General features: G+C 40.1%; 1 protein-coding gene and 1 long non-coding RNA gene across 8 annotated transcripts in view; both read right to left on the reverse strand.

Annotated features, from left to right (window-relative positions):
- Positions 1-3,000: 3,000 nt before the first annotated feature.
- Positions 3,001-9,746, reverse strand: LOC110981993 (uncharacterized). The gene is made up of 3 exons (XR_015426337.1): positions 7,347-9,746; positions 4,246-4,387; positions 3,001-3,390 (listed from the first exon to the last, which is right to left on the reverse strand). It is a non-coding gene; the product is annotated as an uncharacterized LOC110981993 (long non-coding RNA).
- A 6,366-nt stretch (positions 9,747-16,112) lies between these two features.
- LOC110981990 (plexin domain-containing protein 2-like) overlaps positions 16,113-24,083 on the reverse strand; it is a 65,325-nt gene continuing 57,354 nt past the window's right edge. For all 7 annotated transcript variants that reach the window (XM_087140879.1, XM_087140877.1, XM_087140878.1 and 4 more), the window contains 2 exons: positions 23,241-23,407; positions 16,113-20,657 (listed from right to left, as the gene is read on the reverse strand). In XM_087140879.1, the coding sequence (XP_086997005.1) occupies positions 20,559-20,657; positions 23,241-23,407 (266 nt within the window). In that variant the 3' untranslated portion in view covers positions 16,113-20,558. The remainder of the gene's footprint in view (positions 20,658-23,240; positions 23,408-24,083) is intronic.

The following is a 24,083-nucleotide window of genomic DNA, read 5'->3' on the forward strand; positions in this document are numbered from 1 at the left end:
CTTGAAAAGATGTGCTCGTTTCTAAATGTTAAACCTTCCATTGTTTGGACTTAGAATATTTTTCAGCCAAACTGTGTACTGGAGATGGGCTAGGGTGGAAGTCCTAGGGGCTGGAAGTCTGAGAGCTGATAGGAAGGGTAGAGTGGATAGCTGAGGGCTTGGGGCTATCAGTATTAGATCTCTGAGGATCCCATGGGGTTGAAGGACATAGCTTCTTAGTGTTCCACATTGCTGTTGGGTTTATTGTAGCCTTTATAAGATTGAGACTAAAAGGCTCCAAGAGGGAACTTTATATAAGGAGCTTGGAAGATATTTAAGACTGGCAGGGCTTCCATGTAGGATGAGGCTGTAATGTAAAACTAAAGATGGAGACAGATGTACCTTAAACTCTGGCAGTGTAAAATGGTCCAGATTAGGAGAAGGGTTAAATGGCAAAGTACTGCAGTTTTACAAATAGATATACATGTACAAACAAGTTGTTCTGCTGGTTTAAATAAATGAGTATTTATTTTGCTTGCAAATAGAAATTAACTGGTTATAGCAATAAATGGTGATTGTTTTACATACACACAAAGCATTTTTACAAGATAATATTTTCAAATGAAACAAATGTCATGTCAGTGCTAGACAGGTCCTTAGAATGCACGAAAAGGTGTTTAGTGAAAAATATTGTTTTAGACAGTAATTTGGGAAACAACTGGTTAAAATTTAAACATGTTGGCGGGAAAAAAAATAGTTTTATGGCAAAAATAAAAAACTGTTTAAATCAACTATTTCTTTTGTGCACAGAGTAAGGTCTTTAGAATGTTTTCAAAAATTACATTTTTGCAGTAAAAACTTTTCAGCACTGAGCCAACAATTTGCAACTTGCAGCTTTGTGGTAATTTTGGAAAATACAAAATGCACATAGAATTTTGTCAACGGAATAACTTATAAAGATAAACAAGGAAATTGACTGGAGTGGGATTTGAACGTGCGACCTCTGGAACACTGTACCAGTGCTCTACCAACTAAGTTATCCAGCCCTATGTCAGTGGTTCTTCCCATTTGTCAATATCTCTGTTCAGGGGGGCGAACTTGTTAAAAGTGAGGTTCAGAACAGCTACTTGGTATTTTGGCTGCCTGATTGAGAACACCATTCACTTTCACTTTTTAAAAGCATGCAATAGTTACAAGCTTTTAGTCCTCAAAAAAGTAGTATCAAAGTGTCTGAAGTCTTTCCAAATGGTAAATATTTGCAAATTTTGAAGTACATGTAAAGCATCTTGATAACTTAAAAGTAAACATGAATGTTTTAATGTGCATTAATATGAGTCAATACATTACGATGAAAAGAAACAAGTTAAAGGCGAACAATAAGTCTTTCTTCAAAAGCAAGCTCACCAATTGTCTTCAATTTTCAGATTACCTCTTAAGTCATGAAAAATTGTACACGTAAAGTACAGTACAGCATCACTATAATGAACAATTCGGTATACGGAAGATGCCTCTTGGCTCCCAAATTTTCGGCGCACTTTTACTGAATATCATAAATTTGCTTTAAATTAAAGAAACAAATTTAGGACTGATGACAGTGACACAAAAGTTAAGATGTCAATAAACTCCAAAATTGGAATGGCCATGTTATGAGTCCATAGCAAAACGAGCAGCCGCACAAGAGAATCTTTTTTACATGAACAAGAACACAAAAGTATGTGTATCAACTAACATTTCAACATAGGAAATAGCGCCCTCTTTTTTCTGCAAATGGCACCCTCTCTGTTTTGGCAAATAGTGCCTTCTTTTGCCAGGACTTTTTCCCCCTTTTTACGGAAATCAGAACATTTAAATTTTTAGGCCTATGAAAATGCGACAATTGGAACAGTACAAATGAAATCGCAATAGTTGGGGAGGTATGCTGCACCAAGCATTGTGTATGGACCGTGCCCTGTTCATTATAGCTGCATTGTACTGTAAACCAATATACACTACTCAAAAAATTAAAGGATAAGACATTTGTCTTTGAAATATTCAGCCAGGTGTGTACCTCATTGACTTCCCTTATTGTACACTGAAGCTCATGTTCATGCTTGGTTGAGCACCATAGAATGTGAGACAATGCAATTGGGTAGTCGTGTTTGAAAGCCCAATTAACTGGAAGAGTAAAAAAGCAGAGGGTGATGTGTATTGCTCCAGTATTGCACAACTCCAAAATGGCCACCTTTCACTCTCTTTGCACATAAATTAAGGATGGGATGACTCTGAGGCAAGGGGGTGAGAGCATGGGAGTGTCTTAGCGAGTTGGGGGGGGGGGTACAATGACATGAATGAGACTGGCCAGTACTATACAACCCTATTCTGGTAAAATGATGTACACGTATGTGTCTCACTTCAGGACATTTTGGGAAAAAGTGATCGAAATATTGGACCTCTTACCATTTTGTGGTTTAATTTTGGAAAACTGGGAAGCTTTTTTTTAATGTCCTGACAACCACAAATTTGATTTTTTCGTATCAATCATCATTTTTACAGATAATTATACAAATATGTGATTTGGGGGAAGATTTGCAAACAGATACAAGTCAGACATTGCATTATTTTACTGAATAAAAGGGTCTCAACAGTTACATGTAATTTTTTCATGCTGAGATACATTCTTCAAAGTGCTTCATTTCTGTAATTCAGAATCACAAATAATGCCCTCACAGTACCAGAATATGCTCATAAACAGTGCCCTCACATCACCGCGATATCATTCTAACTCGTAAACAGCGCCCTCACATTACCGAGATATCATTCTAACTCATAAATAGTGCCCTCACATTACTTGGTTAAAACTCAATTTTTTATGCATCATTTTCAGGGCTGTAAAGGACCCGGACAAGATGCTGACCAAAGGGTTTTTTTTTTCCAGTCGTGAGACTTAAGTACTCTGTAGCGGAAGTTTCTTGTTTTGATGCCATAAAATAGCCAAATTAGATGACGCTCATTTTTTGAAATGTGAATACCATTTTGTGTAAATTATTAATCACTACGTATGATCCTTTGATCCTTTGAGTAGTGTACAAATGCAGATAGACTTGCTCCATCACTAAGGTGGAAGCAAGGAACTGCATCTCTGAGAAGACTGAGTCCTTTCCTTGCCTTTTTGAGAATCAATGCCCAAGATTCTGACGAGGATCCCTCATGCAATCTTGAAAACTGTTCCTCCTCAGTGATGGAGGCGAGGACTGGCATCTATCTGAGTTACTTCCTCTTCTTGACATTCTCATGAATCATTTCTGTGAAGTCCCATAGGATCTTGTCCTCCATCTTCCTTTTCTCCAGGTTGAAGGAGGCGAGGGCGCTCTTCTCATCAGCATCATGGTCTGCTTCTCCTGGGGCATACCGACAGCTGTCATATGAGGAGGTCTGGGGAAGAAATTAATCACAAAAGGAACTAAGTTGGAGCAAAAATTGAGACCTTTCTTTCTTCTTTCTTAAATAAAAAGACCAACAGGGCCAAATAATGTTTGATGGAGAATTGCCACAGTTGCCCCCAATCCATCTTCTTTGATGTAGAGCAGAGCTGCACAGCAAATCATGAAACCCCAGGGGACAAGGCAGCGTTGGTCATGGTTATTAACATGGAGACTTTCCTTAAATTATGCACCTGCTGTTGTCGGTCTAAAGGTATTTTATGTCTTATTAAATGCTTCATTTCATAAGCTTTACTGTTAAAACTATGAAACCCAAGTTGCTCCTTGAACATGTCTCAGGAAATGTGGACCATTGATCAATGGTAATTTGTCATGAAACAGCAACAAACCATGAAGGAAAGGAACTTTAGGCCTGGAAAATGTGAATAATTCCAGTATAGTGGGTGCATTCAACTAGCTTGCCCATGGTTACAAGGGTTTAACCTCATCCCTATCGTCTTGCTTGATTGACACAATGCACACAACCATCTCTAGGTCAGGGTTGCACTAAAAGCTAGCCACAAGCACCCAAGGGTGGATCCAGCACTTTATGTTTTTTCAGGGAGGGGGGACAAACTTGATTCTGGGGGGCCAAACTTTTTTTAATTTTCAAAGTTGTTTGAGGGGTTAGGCTGCATTTCTACTTTTCAAAAGATAGGAAATTAAACAGACCAAAAAGATCCTTTCATTTTTTCAAATGAAACAATTTTGCTCCTTTTTTTTGGTCATGACCCCAATTGGCCCCTCCCCCTTTCCCGGATTCATCCTTGCAGAAAGTCAGCAATGATATGAAACACAGGACTCTTACCTGTGCTACTTATGACGTAACCTGCCTCTTCACTTTGGAGATATCCTCGGTCAGTCCACTCGTACCACGATGCTAGCCAGCCTCAACGTTCATGTAGGCAGCCATGGCAGTACATTCACCTGGCAATGAGGCCTTCCAAAATCTAAATACAGGGGAAAATGACAAAAAACAAGAAAAGGTCAACTAAGGTTTTTCAGTCACACTATAATAATAATTTCCTCCCCAAATGAGCAAAACATCCACATTTCAAACCGTCACCACATAGACTCTTATTGTGGGTCGCTGTTAAATCCATAAAACCATACAGTGCTGGGGAGCGCAGAGTGTAACAGGCTGGGTGGGGTCAGGGCCCAATTTCACAGGGCTTCTTAGCACAGTCGGAAGACAAATTGCGCTAACTTTAGCAGAAAAATGTGCTAACCTTGAGCACTATTTTATTCATTCATTCATTACGGTTTATTTGAAAGAAAGCATCAAAAAGTCACATGACTAAAAGTGTTTGATTTACAAAAATTGAATACAAGACAGTTTAAAAGATAAATTAAAATAAATGTATTACATTATAAAACACTGATAAAAAACACCATTATGTAAACAAGTAAGTAAACAAGTAAAACAAGTAATTGACCCTAACAGTCCCGAATCCTCTGACTTCAACATGATCGCCAACACACCCTAGGGAGTTGGGATTAATTATGAGGGCACCTGGAATTTTATCATTTCACAGTTTAGACATGTATATAATTGGACTTTGTTGGTATCTTTGTGTTCTGCAGTATGGGATATGCAGATTATTGGAATTCGTAAGTACCCAATCTGAGAGCATTTGCCGAGTTGATGGTAAAAATGGCGATGTCTAGGAGACAATTACATTTTGGGACTGAGCTGTATTCGTCTAACAGACAGCTCCTGCATATCAAACTTACACATCAATTCAGTAAAGGACCGCAAATTGGGGTATACAGTAATACGAAGTGCTCGCTTCTGTACCCTCTCAAGACGTTGAGATTGATATCTTGATATGCCAGAAGACCAGATGACTGCTCCATACTCTAAGGTTGGAAGAATGTACATTATATAAATTGTAATAAGATCGTCAACACTGACACCATTTTACTTGAGCTGACTTAAAATAAATAGCCATCTAGACGCATTGGTAGCAAGACTCGTAACTTGCTGATCCCATTTTAAATCATTTTAAATAATTATTTTAAGTACTTTCGTTGATGTAACAAGTTGGAGTTGACTTTCATGAATTGTTATTTTAGGTTTAGGTGGTAAGTTACGTAAGAACGAAACCTGCATGATTTTACATTTTTGAAGATTGAATTTCATATCTTAAGTGTCACACCATTCAACAATTGAATGCACAATGTTCTGCATATCTGAATTCTGATTTTTATAGATCACTTCAAGTAAGGTGAGTTCATCCACATATTTGCAGCGATTAGCCAACAAACTAGCTACATCATTAACCATAGCCAAGAAAATAATTGGCCCCAGTTTTGTACTTTGGGGAACACCACATGTACATGTAAGTCTAATATCTCTTGAGGTGGCTCCACGATATCGGACGGTTTGCGAATGGTCACTTAAAAAGCTACACAACATGGGTACAATCGAGCGATCAACGCCAAGCTGAATTAGTTTCTCTACTGCAATCATGTGGTTTATACGATCAAAAGCTTTGCTAACATCAAAAGTGCAGATATTTACAGAATTCCCAGGTTTGTCCAAATTCTTATGGATTGTATTGAGCATGCTGATTAAATAATGCTCCACAGAACCTTTCATGTTGCCAAATTGTTGCACATCAATGGAATATCGAATATCATTCATTACCCATTGTGCTAGAAAACCTTCGAATAACCACGATATGACTTAAGTAATTGAAATTGATCGCTGCTGATCAAATGCTGACAGGTTTAACCCTAGGAACTGGACAGACATGTTTTTTCCAAATTTTTGGACAGTATCCCACTTTTAAACATGCAGTAAATATATGGGTATTGGAATCGACATCTCATAGGCAAACTCTTGAAATAATCATGGAGGACAATTATGAGGATGCCCTGCTTTAGAAGTATTCAGCCTTGATAAGCTTGTGTAAACCTGTTGCCTTGATATAAGTGGGGATGATGAACAAGCTGGTGAATATGGAGTTAACAGGCTTATATCAAGGGCTGGAAGGCTGCAACTGATCTTTGAAAGGTGCAGGTTAATATCATTAGCCAATTCAATCATCAATTCAATTCAATTTATCGGTATCGAGTAAAAGGACATGAGATTTCGTTTGCCCAGTAAGACGTCGGATCTGCTTACACCATTTTCCTGGTTCCGATTTTTTTTTAATTGTTCAATTTTACGCCTATAAAAGTTTTGTTTTGCCTCATGAATGGCAATCTGGACCTGGTTCCGTAACCGTTTATAATCTCTTTCTGCTTAAAGGCTGCATCACATTGCACCATCAACATCTGGATATGATTATTCATCCAAGGTTTATAATCACATCGCTTTTTAATAAGAACAGATGGAAAATGGTTCTTATACTTATTAATAATTAATTGATGAAATTTCCCAGCCATATCATCTGGATCATCGCAGTAAAGCATGGACCAATCAACCTCAGTTATCCATCGTCCGAATGCCCGTACAGATGAATCATGGTAAGGTTGAAATGAGGGTTAATTGGTGCAATAGTATTATGCAAATGATAACAGACAATCTAGAGGTAACTTGATGAAACCAGTGCTATGGTAGTTGGTTCCACATAAAAATTGCCAAGTTCAGTCAGGTTCCGTATAAAAATTGCCAAGATCAGTCAATATCTTGTCTAAAACAGCGTTTCCTCTTGTTGGTTGCTTGACGACTTGATCCAGTAGAGTATGGTGCTGAAGGACATCCGAGTCCAAGTCGTTAACATCACCCATTATTATAAAGGTTGGGTTATCCACAGCAGACCGTATAACGTCGACCATGTTTATGATATGCTCACTTAAAACCTCCTTAGACTGAGAGCGGGGTGGTGAATGCAAAATACATATGTAACCTTACTTTAACAGGTACGTCAGTCTGGGAGATTTTAAATGCAGCCATATTACCTCAAGGTTATCAGGAATACGTTCAGTGAAGACTTCTCTGGCAGAGATGTCTTGACAAACAAACTGCAACACCCCCACCACTCCCACCTTGTCTGTCTCGATGAAACTAACGATATGAGGGTAACGGATACAAACTGGCTGGATTTGCCATTGAGAACCAAGTCTCTGTAATAGCCATGAGATGAACAGGGTCACGCTGGCAATCCAGAATGGTTTCGAAGTCATTAAACTTATTGGCTAATGACCTTGCGTTAAACAGCATTACACCAGGTAGGCATGGTTTGGGGTGGCTGGTTTGTATATTAATGAGCTGATCTGTTAGGCAGGTGGGTCACAGATTTCAGTTGTCCCTGGAATAACATAACAGGGATATTACACCGTTGGCGAATACCTCGGTGTTGATTTCGTCGGCCTGATCGTTTTCCCGGTAATTCAGGATACAGTTAGATTTCAGATTCTCCTGTAACAAACGACAAGGAGGCACTCCAGAGCTATGAAGGGCCAGCAGTTGGGATCTCAAATATTAGAAATGTGTATTACAACTGCGATGGTAATCAGAAGTCCATACAGTTGATACAGGACTAGGATTACTTTGAATGTCCATGTATATAGTGATCTCCGTTGGCGGGTCAAAACCAGGAATTAATAGACAAAGCTGTCCGTGCTTGATCCACTTATTTACCCCAGCTTTAGTGTTACAGAACCCATACGTAGCTAATCGCAGCCTTTTCTCCAATTTGGGCTTTAAGGTTCCAAATTAACATGGAAGTGTCTGGATGAGAAGAAACAAGTTTACTTGCCAGTCTCAAGTGTTGTGGAGGTGAGCAATGGTGGTGACAAACAAAGTACATAACAGGAGACAACCTATCAGGCTCCGCAACACATCCGCCATATAGCACTTTCTTCACTACAGTTCAGATCAGCAAACTAATCCACTCCCATCCAGACCCCAGTGGCCAAAACAAGTAAAAAACTTAGGGCAGCAGCACAAAGAACACTAGGCACACAAATATCACATAAATTGGAACAGAAATCAGTTAAAAAACTGACAAAACGACTAAAAAACTGACTTAAGAAGACGGAGTAAAAAAAAAACAAGCTGGCAGCCACAAAGAGCACCCTCAATAATTTGGCGGTATTCGGGGTGGTTGATCTCTGTTGTTACATCACTAAGTTTAAGCAAATGTTTCCTCCAAGGTTAGGATGCATTTGGCTGTACTTACTGTTTACGGTATGCATGAAATATGCAGAGCCTCTGTAAGTGTGAAATGGCGTGCTAAGCAGCGCCAAGAAATTGGGTCCTGATTGTTACAAGCAAGGTTCCTAGAAATCTGAAAATCAAATTCAGTGACCCTTCCTGCACTTTCCAGAACTAAAATATGACAATATCCATGGCATTTAATGCCACTCTGCACAGAAAATGTGTTTGATATAATAAATGGGAAGACTGCCATAGCCACTATCCATAACCACCATCAAAATCACCCTTGTATGATCTTGATTTCCATGACTTTTCCTCAGACAAATTTTCTGTGAGTTTTCCATGACTTTCCAGGACAACTTTTCCCAGGATTTTCAATGACTGAGGGAACCCTGTACAAGGACAAGTGGGTTCAAAGTACTGTACAGTCTATCATTTGCAGTTATCCAAAAGGTATCCAAAATTGTTGTTGAAAAGCATACTTGGTTTAGATAGAGGGCTAAATTCTGTGAGAAACTGTTCTTTCTGGCAAATGGTCATCATGAAGAAACAATGATTTCAAGCAGGCGCCTTCTCAAAATTTTGGAAAGTCACTATTAGAAATGCGTGCAAGCGTTGACACGATGCACAGACACTAGCAGTTTCTATAATTCATCAGTTCAGGGGGTGACAAGGTGTAGCTGCATTCAACTGAATATGAGAATGTTTCCCAGATGCTGAATTCAGGCACAATTTACGGCACGACTCAGCAACTTTGGATATGAAATCTTAAGTCCTAGAACAGTTCTCTCAGAATATGGAGTATTCACTATTAAGCTGACACTTCATCTTCATCAGGTACATTTTTGTGTTCATTTCTTAGATTTTGAGTAATTTGTTGCTTCAAAAAAAATAATCCACAAAAGACAAATGTGGACTGTACCTTTAAACAAATTGGTGTGATGACCAAAATCATGACTACTATGTAGTTGAGCTCTAAAGACAAATGACACTACGTTCGATTTGGATGCTTCCATATTTATTTGAACTGATAAAATCAGAGAAAACATATTTTCCTTAAAGGTGCTCTGTAACATATTTTCCAATATAATCAAGGTGCTTATTTTCCTGAAGCCTTCTGGAGTTTTTCTGAATAACTCTTTTGGTCATTCTGACACCATTTTTGTGAAAATCCAACATACCGTTCTCGCACGGCACCTTTTTCTGAGAGAGGTCAACCAAGAATGTATACTTTTCTGCTGCCATTCCCAAGTTCCAAGTGACTGTCAAACCATATGACAGATTGAGATAAAACTTCAATATTTGTACTGAGAAGGAAAGTAGGGCCAAATCTACCTGCAAAAATTGATTTCTTCACAGATGGCAAATATGACTGACACATGACAGCTTATCTACCTGCTGTTTTCTCCATCCACTGTTCTTGCTCATCACTGTCAGAGTGGCTGTCACTTGGGGTCCTCACTGGAACTTGAGTCTCTCTTGAGCCCGCTTCTTGAGAAGAACAAAAAGGAGATAAAATACGGATGTCATCACCGACTCTGGGTGTTAAGTTCTCTTAGTGACTTCCTCCTACAATAAAAAAACAAACAAACAATGGATCCCTTCAGCTTTTGCTGTTGTCACAGCAACATTCTTCATTTATTGCTGAAGCCCCCAAACTGTGCGCCCCCTAACTTTGGCGCAGTTTGATTTTTTGCCTCCAGTACCTTGCCAGAGCAACACTTTTACCTCAAATTTCAAAGTGAAATTTCATCAAACTCCCACTATAAATTTAATTCAAATGCCCTGATTTTACACACTCACTACAATTTTCCAATGAAATTTTTATTTTTGCTCCATTTTCCAATTTTTTTTCCTTCGGTGCAACATGACCACCTCTAAACCTGCCCAAAAATTAAAAGTAATTTTCTAACAAACTTTTGTTCAAGTGTATGTAAATTTAGGTAATAATAGAAAATAAAAGGTTTACAGAACTTCTCAAATGTTTACGTGGGGTTTTTGGCAACTTTTTCAAGTGGGCTACATGAGGGAACACTAACAGTCAAGATTCAATGGCACGATTACTTGATATCGTTGACATTAGTCGAGATGTAGGCCTACATGTACGGAAAGAAATCCATTACTGATGCCACTAATAATTCCCAAGAGTGACCTAACATTATTAGTATAACTGGTACATGAAGGTACTACCAGCCATCTCAGAGCAATAAAAACGTCCTAAAAGGTCGAAATTTAGCAGTGAAAATGTTGCTGGTATTTACTTAGGAAACACTTGAACATTTCAGACAAGTCATAAGTTTTCTTTCTCCATGGTCCATTTGTGCAAAGGGTGTCAAGCAGCATCCATATTACTTCTACATTTATTTTGTTTATTAAATTTATCTGATCATCAAACAGTGCCAATTACAGGATGATAATGAGTGAAGAAGATGATGAAGAGATGTTCAGTTTTGGAAGTGGGAGGAAAAAATGAATTGTACATCATAATCTTCATGGAATTCTTTCTGAAATGTACATGTAGGTCTTTCTGCCATGAGCAGAAGCACCCCCTCATTGGTCGAAAAGAGCCACATCATGCATGTCGGTGGGGAGAGTTCATTCACTGATAGCGAGGCAGCTGTAATGCATGTACTTCATAGTCTCCTGTGGTGCAGTTCCCACCAAAGGAGCCTCCGTTGCTAGGAAAATTGTGCCCCCTCGTGGTCCCACCCAGGTCTCGTACTGGTACTTGTACATAACCCTAACTGAAGAGACCGAAAGTGCCGTCCAATCTGGGCTAGGTGACAGGCCCAGCCTGAGAATAAGAACATGTTTAGGAGGTTTACCCCAAGAACTGTGGGGTTTGCCTACAGGATATTCTAAAGTCACTAATCTATGTGACTTGCGGCCATGTTTGTTTATATGGAGTTGCAATGCTATCTGTTTTTTTAATCCAGCCTTTGAGGAATCATGACTGGTGATGCAAATTCAACTTTTTCAATCAAATTTTCACGTGAGAGCAACCTTAAGGTATCTACATGTACATGTATAGCTCTTGAAAACTGTGTAATTGACTTAAAGACCAATCTTATTTTGAAAAATTGGAAGGTTTACTCATGTATCTCCCATTTTCTTCCCAACAATCACATTGCACTGAGCAATCTGTGTGCATCACACGCTCAGTGCACATCCGCGGGCCAATGGCCAATTTAGCAAGGTCAGTTTGTTCATATACATGTATCAAGGAGGGGGTGGAATCTTATTATTATCACATGAGCTGTGTGACTGGAGTGATGCCATCAGGCTAAACAGGTTAAACGCTGCCACCTCCAAAAATAGTCCGAATGACTACTGTACTGGCCCTTAGCTGTCACTTTATGTGCACTGTGTGATGCACACAAAATGTACGGTACGGTGCGATTGTTGGGAATAAAACGGAAAAATGATGAGGAAACCTTCTGTGATTTTTGGTGTAAAAACCCCCTTTAGCCCGAGTACCTCAAGATTAATGGTTGCTCTCATTCTTAAGGGAAAATTTGATTGAAAAAAGAAGAATTTGTGTCACTTATTTATCCGTAGAACTGAAGGGTCTGACTCCGCCCCGCTCGTGGACATCGGACCCATCACAGACACATGACAGACTTAATGACTTCTGGCAGTCTGTTGTAACTGACCCAGCCTAGGAAATTACAAGGCACAGGTCTGCATGTATATCTTTTAATTCGACAAATCAATAAAATATAAAAACCTATGGTGCCTTGCCCTGAGCCTAATTTTATGTACATCGTCCTGTACATTATATTGTTTTTTTTTGCATGAGATGGACGGTTCTTGTGCATTTGTACATTTCAACAACCAGCTGCTTTACTATTTAATCACAGTGCTGATATGTAATATCGACTTGCACATGTACAGTATTAATCTGACACTGACTTAGTACCCGTTACAAATATACACGCCCCCCCCGAAAAAAAAATATAGACCATCATCATAATTTTTGGGGCTATAAAAATTTAAAGTAAAAAAAATATATCTAACCCAACCAAGCACCCTAATTTATTTTTCAGTGTAAAAGGAAACACACCCAATTTTTTGTTAGGCCTTAGCCTCCCTTTACAAATATAACAAGGAGCGTTCCAAACCTTGTCGTGTCCTGTTTTCCCATTTTGCGCATGCTGCGGCACCAAAGATATATAAACGCATAGACCACCAGTCTTGCGCGGTAAAATAAAGTTAAAAATTAGCGAGGGGGAATTGGGGCCAAGTCCTGGTAGCCAAGTTCTCATTGTTCAAGTCGGAGTCCAGAAGGTCCACGTCTAAGTTCAAGTCTTGAGTCTTTGAAAATCCACTGATCTCCACAGCAACTGACAACAATTTATATGTAACACAGAAGTTACTAGTGCATACATTGTATATCAGGAACCAAGTTTTTCATTGAATTTTGTGTCAGGCTTAATTAATAGGCTAACATACAGTCTGTTTGTATACATGTTTGAAAATAAAGTGAACATGCCATGTTAGAATTCTGGAAATACTTATATGCCAAAGTTTGTCAGTCTGGCAAGAAAGACTGGGATTTTGCAGTCTCATCTGTGGTAATTAATGATACATCCAAGTGCCTGGCCTGCCCAAATTACAAGGCCAGGCATCTCATGTACATGTCAGTAAATTTACATGAACAGTACATGCAATGTTAGCATTCTGGAAATACTTATATATGCCAAAGTTTGTCAGTCTGGCAAGAAAGACTGGGATTTTGCAGTCTCATCTGTGGTAATTAATGATACATCCAAGTGCCTGGCCTGCCCAAATTACAAGGCCAGGCATCTCATGTACATGTCAGTAAATTTACATGAACAGTACATGCAATGTTAGAATTCTGGAAATACTTATATGCCAAAGTTTGTCAGTCTGGCAAGAAAGACTGGGATTTTGCAGTCTCATCTGTGGTAATTAATGATGCCTGCCTTTCAGAGTTGACGAAACCGAGTTGACATGGGACCAAGTCGACCAGAGACGGAGTTGACTCGGATCGAGTTGATTCCAGACTAAGTTGGCAACTTCACTGATGAGTATACAGTCTGTTTACATTGCTATGTTTTAAAGGACCATATCCAAATCTTTAAAAAGGCAATTCGTAGAGTCTACTGTACATATAACTCAAAATATTATCAACTGATCTAAGAGTACAGTACATCATCCTGATGCAGTCGCGTCAAATATCATTTCAACAATTCATTTCAAAGAAGGATTTGCGCCGGGGAGATGTACATGTAAGTTAAGTTTGGGTATTTTTTTTTTTGCCCTGCCCAACGTGCATTTTAACACTGTATATTCATCGTAAGCCCCCGAAGGCTTGTGAAAAAACGTAAACATACTCGGGTGGGACTCAAACCCACGACCTCCTGCTTACGAGTGCAGACATCTTAACCACTAGAATTTACATCTCCCCGGAGTAAATCTATCTTTGAAATAGTTGTTCCCATGCAGTACCCGCTGCTACATCTGATTCAAACCAGCCAGCAACAAGTTGGGCTGGTTGGGCTTAGGCTTATATCATGGGATAGCCTAGTAAAAGTAGTATTACAGCTGCACGTGAGCACATCATCACAACCAACAAGCCCTATCGCAAACAGGGGCAATGTTTGCTCCTTTTTCCTTCCCACAATGCCTTTCTACCATTGTACAAAATCACCCATGCAGTATTTGCGATGCGATAAGGCTTACAACTTGTGTGCAAAATCTAAGTGGGCATGGGCATACATTACTATTAAGTTACTCATATCATTTTCACAGAAATGGACCATACATGTATTGTCAGTGATTGTAGATATGTCTCGTGTTGATCCTAGCCCAGGTTGGGCATTGTCTTCATTTTATCAGGAGTCCACCTGGGCCAGTGTTGATCCTAGTTCTACTTCCAGGGTCTCAACATGGTTTTTTTCCTTTTTGGTCTCAAGGACTAGGCCTACGAATTTTATTCCTGTAGAGTATAGGCCAGTATGTGTGAATTAATAAAAGCAAAATACAATGTACATTTATGACATTGTTGGCTACTCACTCCACATCACGTATATGTACTGTGCCAGCAATTCCTCAGAAACCAATTTCTTGCGTGTTGTCTTGATGATCCACAAAGTTGCAAAAATAACGGATTAAAGCGACCACCGTGCACTCCACGTGCAATGTGTGCCGCGCCACCGCACCCACGTGTTGTTTCCTGTGTGTCTGCCCGGTCCGCCATTCTGAAAATGGGTTGTCGATGCAGCGTGAGTTTTGCGTAATGACGTCATGCACGGAGAGTCTAGTGCGCCTCCAAGAGTTTGCAACTCGTGGGCCAGTCATAATATGCAAAATCTGTCGACCCAATGCGTTTGGAAAGGGTCGACAAAATTCGTTGTGATTGGCCAACGCGTTTCAAACTCTTGGAGGCACACTATAGTGAATTGCCCGTATTGAAGGTATTTTTCCTCTTTTCATTTGTTGTTTACACTGATAACTTTTGTCTTTATTCGGGGATTGTGCACTTCGGAACCCCTCCATTTGTTATTAATCTTACAAAACCGGACTGTCCCGAAAAGCGTGCAACCAAGGGCAATCGTCATGCTTGAACTCAAACTTTCAAAGCTTGAATAGTTTTGAATTTTTTTTAATCTATAGAAGGCCTATGGATAGTGTAAAATCATTCTGCAGTTCATGCTTTCTTGTGTGGGTTTGGTTTTTCATGCTTCATTGCTGCTTGCAAGGCTGCAAACAATTAGAACAGCACAAGTAACCACTTTCATCATCATGTCCACGAGGTATTTCACTCGTGGTCAGGATGCTGTCCGCCATTCCGTATCACAATCGAAACTCAAAGAAGCAAAAATAGTGTTGTGGTCTGTAGGGAAAACCTTAATTATTGACTAAACTCTTAACCTTCACATCAAATGTGCCCGAAATTTCACTATTTCTGCGTTATGAATATATCTCCAACACTGTACTGAAAAGGCTTCAGTTATGTTTATCATGTTGTAGCAAAAAAATGATGAAAACATGCAAATCCCTGTACAAAATGAATGGAGTGAATTGCCCCTTTGCCCAGACGCGAGTGTAATAAATGGAACAACCTTGGACCACCGGAATTATAAAACCTAAGGACAACGAAAAACATAACTCTTTTCTGAATATTTCCATGTCCTGTCTTTCCTCAACACTGCAAACCTTTACCGGTTCATTAATTAGCTCCTTCATGGTAAAGAGAAGATTAACTGGCAACAATTGCAGTGGTTTATCATTTTGTGCATGTAGAACATACAGCCATGCCGAAACCAACTGGAACAGTGCTACACAGCTTCGACCATTCCTCATGCTTAATTTTTTCAAACAAGTTGCACGGCACCAGATGGCTTGACACCCAATTCCAATGTGCACTCACATGTTGGCAGCACTGTAATTGGAACTCAAGTGACAAATCCATCGATGTGCACTGCATCTGTGTTTTGTTTGCTCATTCTCATATCCTAGCACAGCGGTACTGCAGAGATTGGGGGATGAAGAGAAATCTCAGAAACGTCCAGCAGACGGGGTGTCATAACAAAAAAAAATACTCTTGACTTTTCAGGGCTTTAATAGCTAGAAAGGTGCAAGGTCTCTCACAAATGGCTATGATTACGTGCATCTTGCACTTGGTTATGTACAAAGTACAAAAAGTAGCAAAATCTGATTGATAAAACCTCTAAAGTTAAAGTCCACAACTCTAAAAGCTAAAAATCCTGTCAGTGGGATAAATCCTAAGAAATCACAGTCCTGTGTACTGTCAAGCACAAAGCCTCACATTTAATTGTGGCAAGACACCGAGTCTTGTCATGAACTTGTCAAATGAACTGTGCCAAAGGCATGTTATCATCACTGATCAGGCCCCGGTGCTAGAGACTCTAGCAATAAGCCATCTGCGAGTTTTGAATAAAATCTGGTACACTAAGTTCTTAAAATTCACATGAACAAAACAATTTTAATTCTCCATACTAAAAACACTTGCTACACCTTGTGATTCGATACGTGATTCGGGCAAGTTTTTGCTTAGTTACATAAGAGACGCCTTGCAACAATACACTGTTGTCAATGGGTAAGAAGGGCACAAAGGAACCAGTCCATTCCAGAGATGGTGGTTGCTATGTAAAAGCTTGCCCCAAATCACGACGTATACCAACAGTGAATTTAGTCTGGGGAATTTTAATTGTTATGTTTATGTGGAATCAGATAACTCGGTGTACCAGATTATAATCTAATTTAGCTAGCAAAAGGCTTATTGCAACACTGCTAACTTGTTCTTTAGAATTCTAGGTTCAACGTATCACTTTAAGTTCTATAAATAAAAAAGTAGCATTTCAACAATAAAAATTTATGCCTTGGTGGTAAAAAACAGTAATAGAGATTGAACTTTAAAATACAATTCATAAATACATAAAACAGTTAATTCATTCTTATTTGTTGGAAGCCAGTCATGTGGCCAGTCCTAAACAATATTGATAAACCACCTAACGCTCTTGCCACGTGCATGCCAATCTGAATATCATTTATTTTTTTGCCAAGTGTGGCCAAAAGTACTTGCTTTGAAAATGACAAACCAAATAAACTAGCCACTCGAAATTTATGCTAAAAGTCAAACATGGTGTCAGTGTGTGATTTTGTGTGTAGTTGAAGAATAAGGAGTAGGACTACCTGTAAGAGGTATTGGAAAACAAAAAGTTGTGATATAAACAAAATTATTGGAAATTTGTAATCTTAAGTTTAATCAGGAGAATGGATGCGACTTGTATGCCTGAGCTACAGGTGAGGATATTCTCAGTGTCCATTCACCTGACCTAGTCTTCAAAGTTTAAGACCGGCCAACTGCATCTTCCTCCCTTCATAAATCTACATAACATGATACAGAGATAATCGAAAGATATTTCTATCCCAATTTCTTATATTTTATCAAAGTGCTGAAAGTTATCCTTCTATACGATAAAAGACACATGTAAACTGAAGAGCATCCATTGCAAATGCTTTGAAAAGACCCAGCGGCCTCATAATTTCACACGCACAAGTCATAGCAGTGCAGCATGACAATGAGGATTTTTTTTTTCAAACCACAGCTAATCTTCAGCGCAGGCCTCAATCAATGACCACAGAAGTATGCCATGAATTCAACAGTTCTGGCTCATTGGACATCTTGACGTTCTGGGGCTGGCAATTGACTCAGGTCCCATCTGATGAGGGAGGAGCCCTAAGGCCGTAACTCACGAACGCAACACATGATCAATGCGTGCGTGATACCTGTGCGTATAAGTACCGTTCTTTGTGTCCAAAAAAAGTGAAAAATGGTACCAAGACTAGTTGAACACAAAGGGTGGATCTATTTCTATCAACAACCTTCTCAAATTCAACCAAATAAACATTTCAAGAAAAGGCAAACGTGTAGCACATGCTATACAAAAACTGAAATAATGTACCACAACCATCAACAAAAATGTACAGATTTCTTTCTATCCACTGCCTCGTAACTTTTTAACGTTATCCTCTTCACATAAACCTGCTATTCTCTCTCCTCTACAATTCTCTCTCCTCTACAATTATTACAAAATGAGAAGTTTGTGAGACAGCGTCGTGATACAAGAGGCTATTTTCCGGGTACTCGGCTGTGAATACAGTGTAGATTGCATCTACTGAAAGTACACATGTAAGACTATTTCAGGTGAAGAGCAGTACCAGTTTGTGGAAGACGTATCTCGTACAACGTGGATATATAGTGGCCTCTTCATATTAGGCCTCCGAAATGAACATTAAATAGAAGTAAGCAACTGCAGCAGTTGCATATGTAGCTGTACACAGGAGGAAAACGCACATAAAAAAATCCACACCACAAGCACAGAGCATGACTAATTTGTGAATAAAGACATGAGTAAAAATTGCACATATGCATCCAACAGCTGCCCAAACTTCAACTAAAGTAAAAACCTCCTGCAATGCATACTGTACCGGGACCTCAGTATCACGACGTGCATTGTACCATGAAAAAAAAAATATAGATATATATATATCGTTACACTTACACTACGCTGGCCCTGACAGCTACTAACTACAAATCTGCACACACCGTACTCCACACAAAAGCGCTGTTCATCATTCAACGGAATACCAAAATGACACCAATGATGACTGAGTCTAATTTGCCTTCTATCAACTACAAAAATATGAACGAATCTCATCTCCTGTCAGTGCAACAAAAGCTGGACAATCAATCTCTGGATAAAAAACTCTGTGACAAAGTTTAGGAAATACTTGGCTCTCTTTCACTGGAACAAACTTTTGCCAATCATCTAATCATTTATTTACAATCATGACTTAATTAAGCATGCAGTTTATTAACATAAGCAGAAGATAATCGGCAACCCAAAATAATAACTTTAATAACTAAACTTACAAAGCACCAGAGTAAAGCACAGTTCTTGTTCCTTTTTTTCTCCAATGCCATACTTCGGCGAAACTCTCCCGGTTTATCGGAATTACTGCAGTTTGGTTCACCTATCATTTCAAATTGCCTGTTCAAGTATAAATCTGTTAATTTAATTGTATTAATGACAACTTTAAAAAATTTACCCCGAACACACAGACTGCTCCAAGGAACAACACAACTTTACATTCTGTCTGCAAAAGCATTTTAAAAGGAACAAATGCTGTCCTGGGCACCGCGCCCACAAGCAGTCACCCACAGGACACTCTGTGGACAAGTGTACAGTTAAGGCAAATATCTATGCTGCACTTATGCGGTCAAGCTATTAAAAACAGTGAATGCAAGCCAAGGCCACAGATTAAGCAATGGGCCCCATATATTTAGTCTCAAAAGGTACTACTCTTGTTCATATCAGGGTGCCAATAAGCACACTGAAGCCTTGTATTTTTGGTTGCGACTTAGTTGCACAAATCCATGTGCTACTTTGTAGCCTCCCCAGAAGTGAAAAGTTCCAAGAGAGATGCAAGAACTTTTGAAAACACTAGTTTATGTACACAGGAGTAAGTGAGGGTGGTCACTGGCGGTGGAAGCAGGGAGGCCAGTGGCCCCCCTCCACCTTTTCGACTGGGGGTGCCTTGCCCTTCCCCCCACTTTTTTGCGAGTTCTATAATTGGGTGGGGCATAATGGACCAACCTATTATTAAGGGCTCGTGCCTGATAGTCTAACAACTGATGCCCCCACTTCGAAAATCGTTCCGCCGCCGGTGGTGGGGCTGTGTGTGCATGTTTAAGGCGCGCCGGCATTTTATAAGTCCTCAACTTTTGCAGGCCCCAAATTTTTCACAGGACCGAGACACTGTCTATCCTGTGCCCATTGGAAATCTATCACTGATACAAACACTGTAGTGTAACACACCAGAGCCCATAACGTAGTCAGCAGGCTAACGGCAGTGGCGGAACAATTTTCAAAGTAGGAGGGCCAGTTGTGAGACCATCAGGCATCAACCAATTACAGGCCAATCCATTAAGCCCCACCCTATTATAGAACCTGCAAAAAGTGTGTGGGTGTGGGGGCCATCCCCTGCTCGAAAAGGGGGAGGGGCCCAAAGCCCCTCCTCCTCCCCCACAGTTCCAGCTGGGGGGGGCACATCACAAGAACAATATTGATAATTTTGATGTTTGTAAATAGGTTTAGCCGACCGGGAGCCATCTGCTTGCCAGGGGCCTCCGTCCCCCCCTCCCCCATTGTTGACTGGTCTGGTCTTCCCTTTGTACCACTTTAAGTCCAAGCATGTGCCTCCCCTTGCCTAAGTATGCCACCAATTATTCCTTTACAGAGTTTGGAAACTATTGTCCTTTAGATTGTATATCACAAGATGCAGAACACACGAACTGAACATCTGACGACAGACATTGGTGCAGAGAGTAAAAAGCAAAACAACTAAAAGCAGGATTATCAAAGACAGAAAAAAAATTCCTGTGCATCATACATCAATCCACTCCAAGCTTCCACAGTGCCTTCAGCAGCCACAAAATGCAGGTCCTTAGGCCTCCATCAGATCTGGAAGTCGATCTGGTTGCCCTCCATATGCTGATGATACTTGTACTTGACACCGTTTGCCCCTCGACCCCTGCCCCTTATTCTGTGCTTGGCCTGTGAGGTGGGGAAGCAGCGTAAAGGTCAGAGGTTATGAAGGTAGTGAGACACGTACCAATTCTTGTGTGTGTGAGTTTGTTTCTGCATGCAATTGGGGACCGTGAACAATAGAGGACAATAAGGTCCCTGATTGACAGAGGGTCCCCGATTGACAACTGTGTACAAAACATATGGGTGGTCTTCTAAAAAGTTAAAGTACAAACAAAAGAGGAACAATAGGGGGTCCCCAGTTGCAGGCAAATACACACTTGTGTGTGTGTGATAGCATAGAGCTAGGAGCTCTATGGTGATAGGCCCGGAGCAACTACAAAAGTCATATTCAATAAGCCATCAAATACGTAGAAATTTGAAAGGGTAGGGGGGTTCTGACAGCATGTCACTCAAAGGGGCGATATTCATAATACAGAAGTATATTTGTAATATGTATTACATTCATGTAGAATCCTACATCTGAATGACATATACCTGGCTTTCTTATTCTTCCGTTTTGAGTGCTATTAAATACATTTTGGTTTGGTTGTTAGGATGTCCAAAAACATTCACAATCTACCTTCATTTTTTTCTCACAACGAAAAACTAGGAGAGGGATGATTAAACAGTGGCCTACTGGCCAAAAAGTGGGGGGATATATACCACCCCCCTCCGGATTTACACCCATGGCTGAATCAAACAGTCTTTGACCAATGGTTGCAAATCACATTTGGCCTTTGACAGACAAACCTGTTGCTTTTTTCCTGTATGAATGATGCAGCAACATTTGTGACTTGATACTGCAAAATGAGTTGCAAGTACAGCCTTAACAATTTAATGTTTTCCATCTGTATTTTTAATTTCAGCATAACAATTAAATTTGGCAGCCCAATGAATATGGACAGTGTGCAGGTGTTGATGATGAGAGTTCCTTTTTCTCTGCTTTCTGAAGGCCTTGGTTTACTGTCCTTCAACTCCTGAGCAGTTTGGGGCTGCTACTTCTTGTACCTAACTGCAATAACAACAAAAAAGTGCTGTGTGCATGAATGTGGGCTTGCATAAATCAAAACCACAAGTTACCCAACGGACACCTGTCATGTACCTTACGTGTCGGTGGCCACCAGACATATTTCTTGAAATGATGACTTCCACATTCTTGCACACACCCACACATGCTTTTTTGGATCACATGCCTCTCCATAAAAGCTGCAGGAGGTTTTTTCACCAACCGACAGACTAATGCAGAATTCTTTTGAATGAATGTAGGTTCTGAAGTCGGATGCAAGGGTCAAAATTTGAAAACTACCCCCATCTGCCATTGTGCACTTACTTTTGTTCATGTATGTCACTGCTTTATGTTTGCATGCAGCAAAGGTGGAAATATCTGAGGTACAAAGTTTGGCCAGGACTTTAGTGCTCACACCGTAACAAAGGACACAGGTTGCGCTGGTACATGTAACAATGCACAATCATACATGAAGAGCGCCAGCTGGCCCCGCTCCAAGTCAATTCTACATTTCCTGCTGAATTTGCAAACTATGAGACTTTTGGATTTACATGTATGGTACATGGTAGAATTGATATTGTCATTTCAGATGTAACAAAAATTAAAGTATGATAGTCGATACTGTAAGTGGTTTGACAGGTGAATGTTATTACAGAACTTGCTGTAACACATTAGCAAAATTAAGATCAGCAAATTTAAAGTCAAGGTACTTTAAATGACAAGCCAGTCAAGACAGAAACATCATGCCTTTTTATTCTAGTGAAGTACATGTAACTTTATTTTATAAACTCCTAATGAAAAACTGAACACTGTTGCCTTACAGTACAACCCCTGCGAAGTGTACCACTGCAGGTGCTTCCCACTGAAACCTCTTTTAAAACTACAAAATACAAACTGCTCTGCCTTCTGCTTGTCATCATTTATGATCCAGGCATTGTTACATCACATGCAGCAGTAGGGTTTCATAAGGTTCAACACACTGGAGACTGGATCCCACAAATTAATCTGAAGGTCACAAACCTGCATTAGAAAGACCCCACTGAGCTCTCTTTTGATGTATAAAACGTGAACGTGAAAAAAGTTTGGGATGCCAGAGGAAATCTGTCTTCTGTGGGGGGGGGATACATGTAAAGCAACACTCCGACCAACTTCGATCTTAGATCAGATCAGACGTTACATTTCATAATGGATTGGACGAATGCCATGCATGTTGCGCCATGCATATTGCATGACCAAACATCAGTTTTCCCTATTTTTCTTCCCCAATAACTCCTAACCAAAATTGTGGTGGAAGAGTGAAAGCAGTTTTTCTTCATTTGTCTTAAATTTCCAAGTTCATCTTCCATACGAGCCTTATGGAAAATAAACAATTTACTATAATAATACTTAATGAAGATTGTAATGACCAAATTAAGTTTTTCCTCTTTCCTTTAACTGCACTCTTTTGGTCAAGTTAATCAACCTGACTCCATGCCCTGTTTTCCATTTTTCTTAGGCCTTAGTGCCCTTCCCATTGGCCTTGGTGCGCAAGGAAATTGTGAAAATCTTGAAGGCCAAAGTGGCCTTGCCCTACCAGTGATGAAATTCAAGGCCTGTGTACTCACCTCTAGAATAAACAGTCCCGAGGGTGAGGTTGGGTGCCGGTAAGCATAGACGGCCCAGAAGAACAGGCCCAGGACCAGCAGGGTGATCAGGATGATGCTGATGATAGCACCAACAGTCAGTTTGGCACTGGACGAGGGCTTTGACTGGGTGGCTGGACCATCCACGACTGCCGGGAGAAAAAGATACGGGGAGCATTATGATGGGAGAAGATGGGGCGAGGGATGGGATAGGGTTGGATTCCTAAAGCCACAGAGAGGACTTGGGGACACTGAATGGCAGCACAGGATGAGATGCATGTCACATAACTGTACATTCACTGTACATGTATGTAAACCTCGGTGTAAGTTGCAGTGAAGCAATTTGGTATCCAAGGGAGGCTAGCTGTCACAGCTCTTGCCGCAGATCAAGTAGATTTTAACTTGTCATTACCTTCACAGCCCACTCAGATGTCTTACAGCCATGTCCTGGCTTCAGACAGCCGTGACAAGTACATCTGTAGGAAGTCCCTGCAGGGGCTAGCTAGTGACTTCTATGGGAGCCCATGTTCATTTTAGGGGTAGCCAACTGATTTGGACAATCGCTTTCTGAACCCATTGAGGGACATGTTTTTCGAAGGTTAGTTTGAGGGAGTGAAAATGTACAACCATGCAAAAATGAGCACGACAATGCCCTAGAATTAATTCCAACATTCAGGAAGAACACATGAGAAGCATGAGTTTACAAAGGGAAAATCCTTTTAGCAAGCAAGAGTCAGCTTAGGAAGAATGCAAAGGCATGACTAGCGCCTAGAACCTGTGCATGGAAATGCTTTACCTCGTCAAATGAACAATGCACTGAGGCGA

Source organism: Acanthaster planci, linkage group LG09, assembly GCF_054643075.1.
Source record: "Acanthaster planci isolate LZ-2023a linkage group LG09, COTS_SCS, whole genome shotgun sequence".
Lineage (NCBI taxonomy): Eukaryota > Metazoa > Echinodermata > Asteroidea > Valvatida > Acanthasteridae > Acanthaster > Acanthaster planci.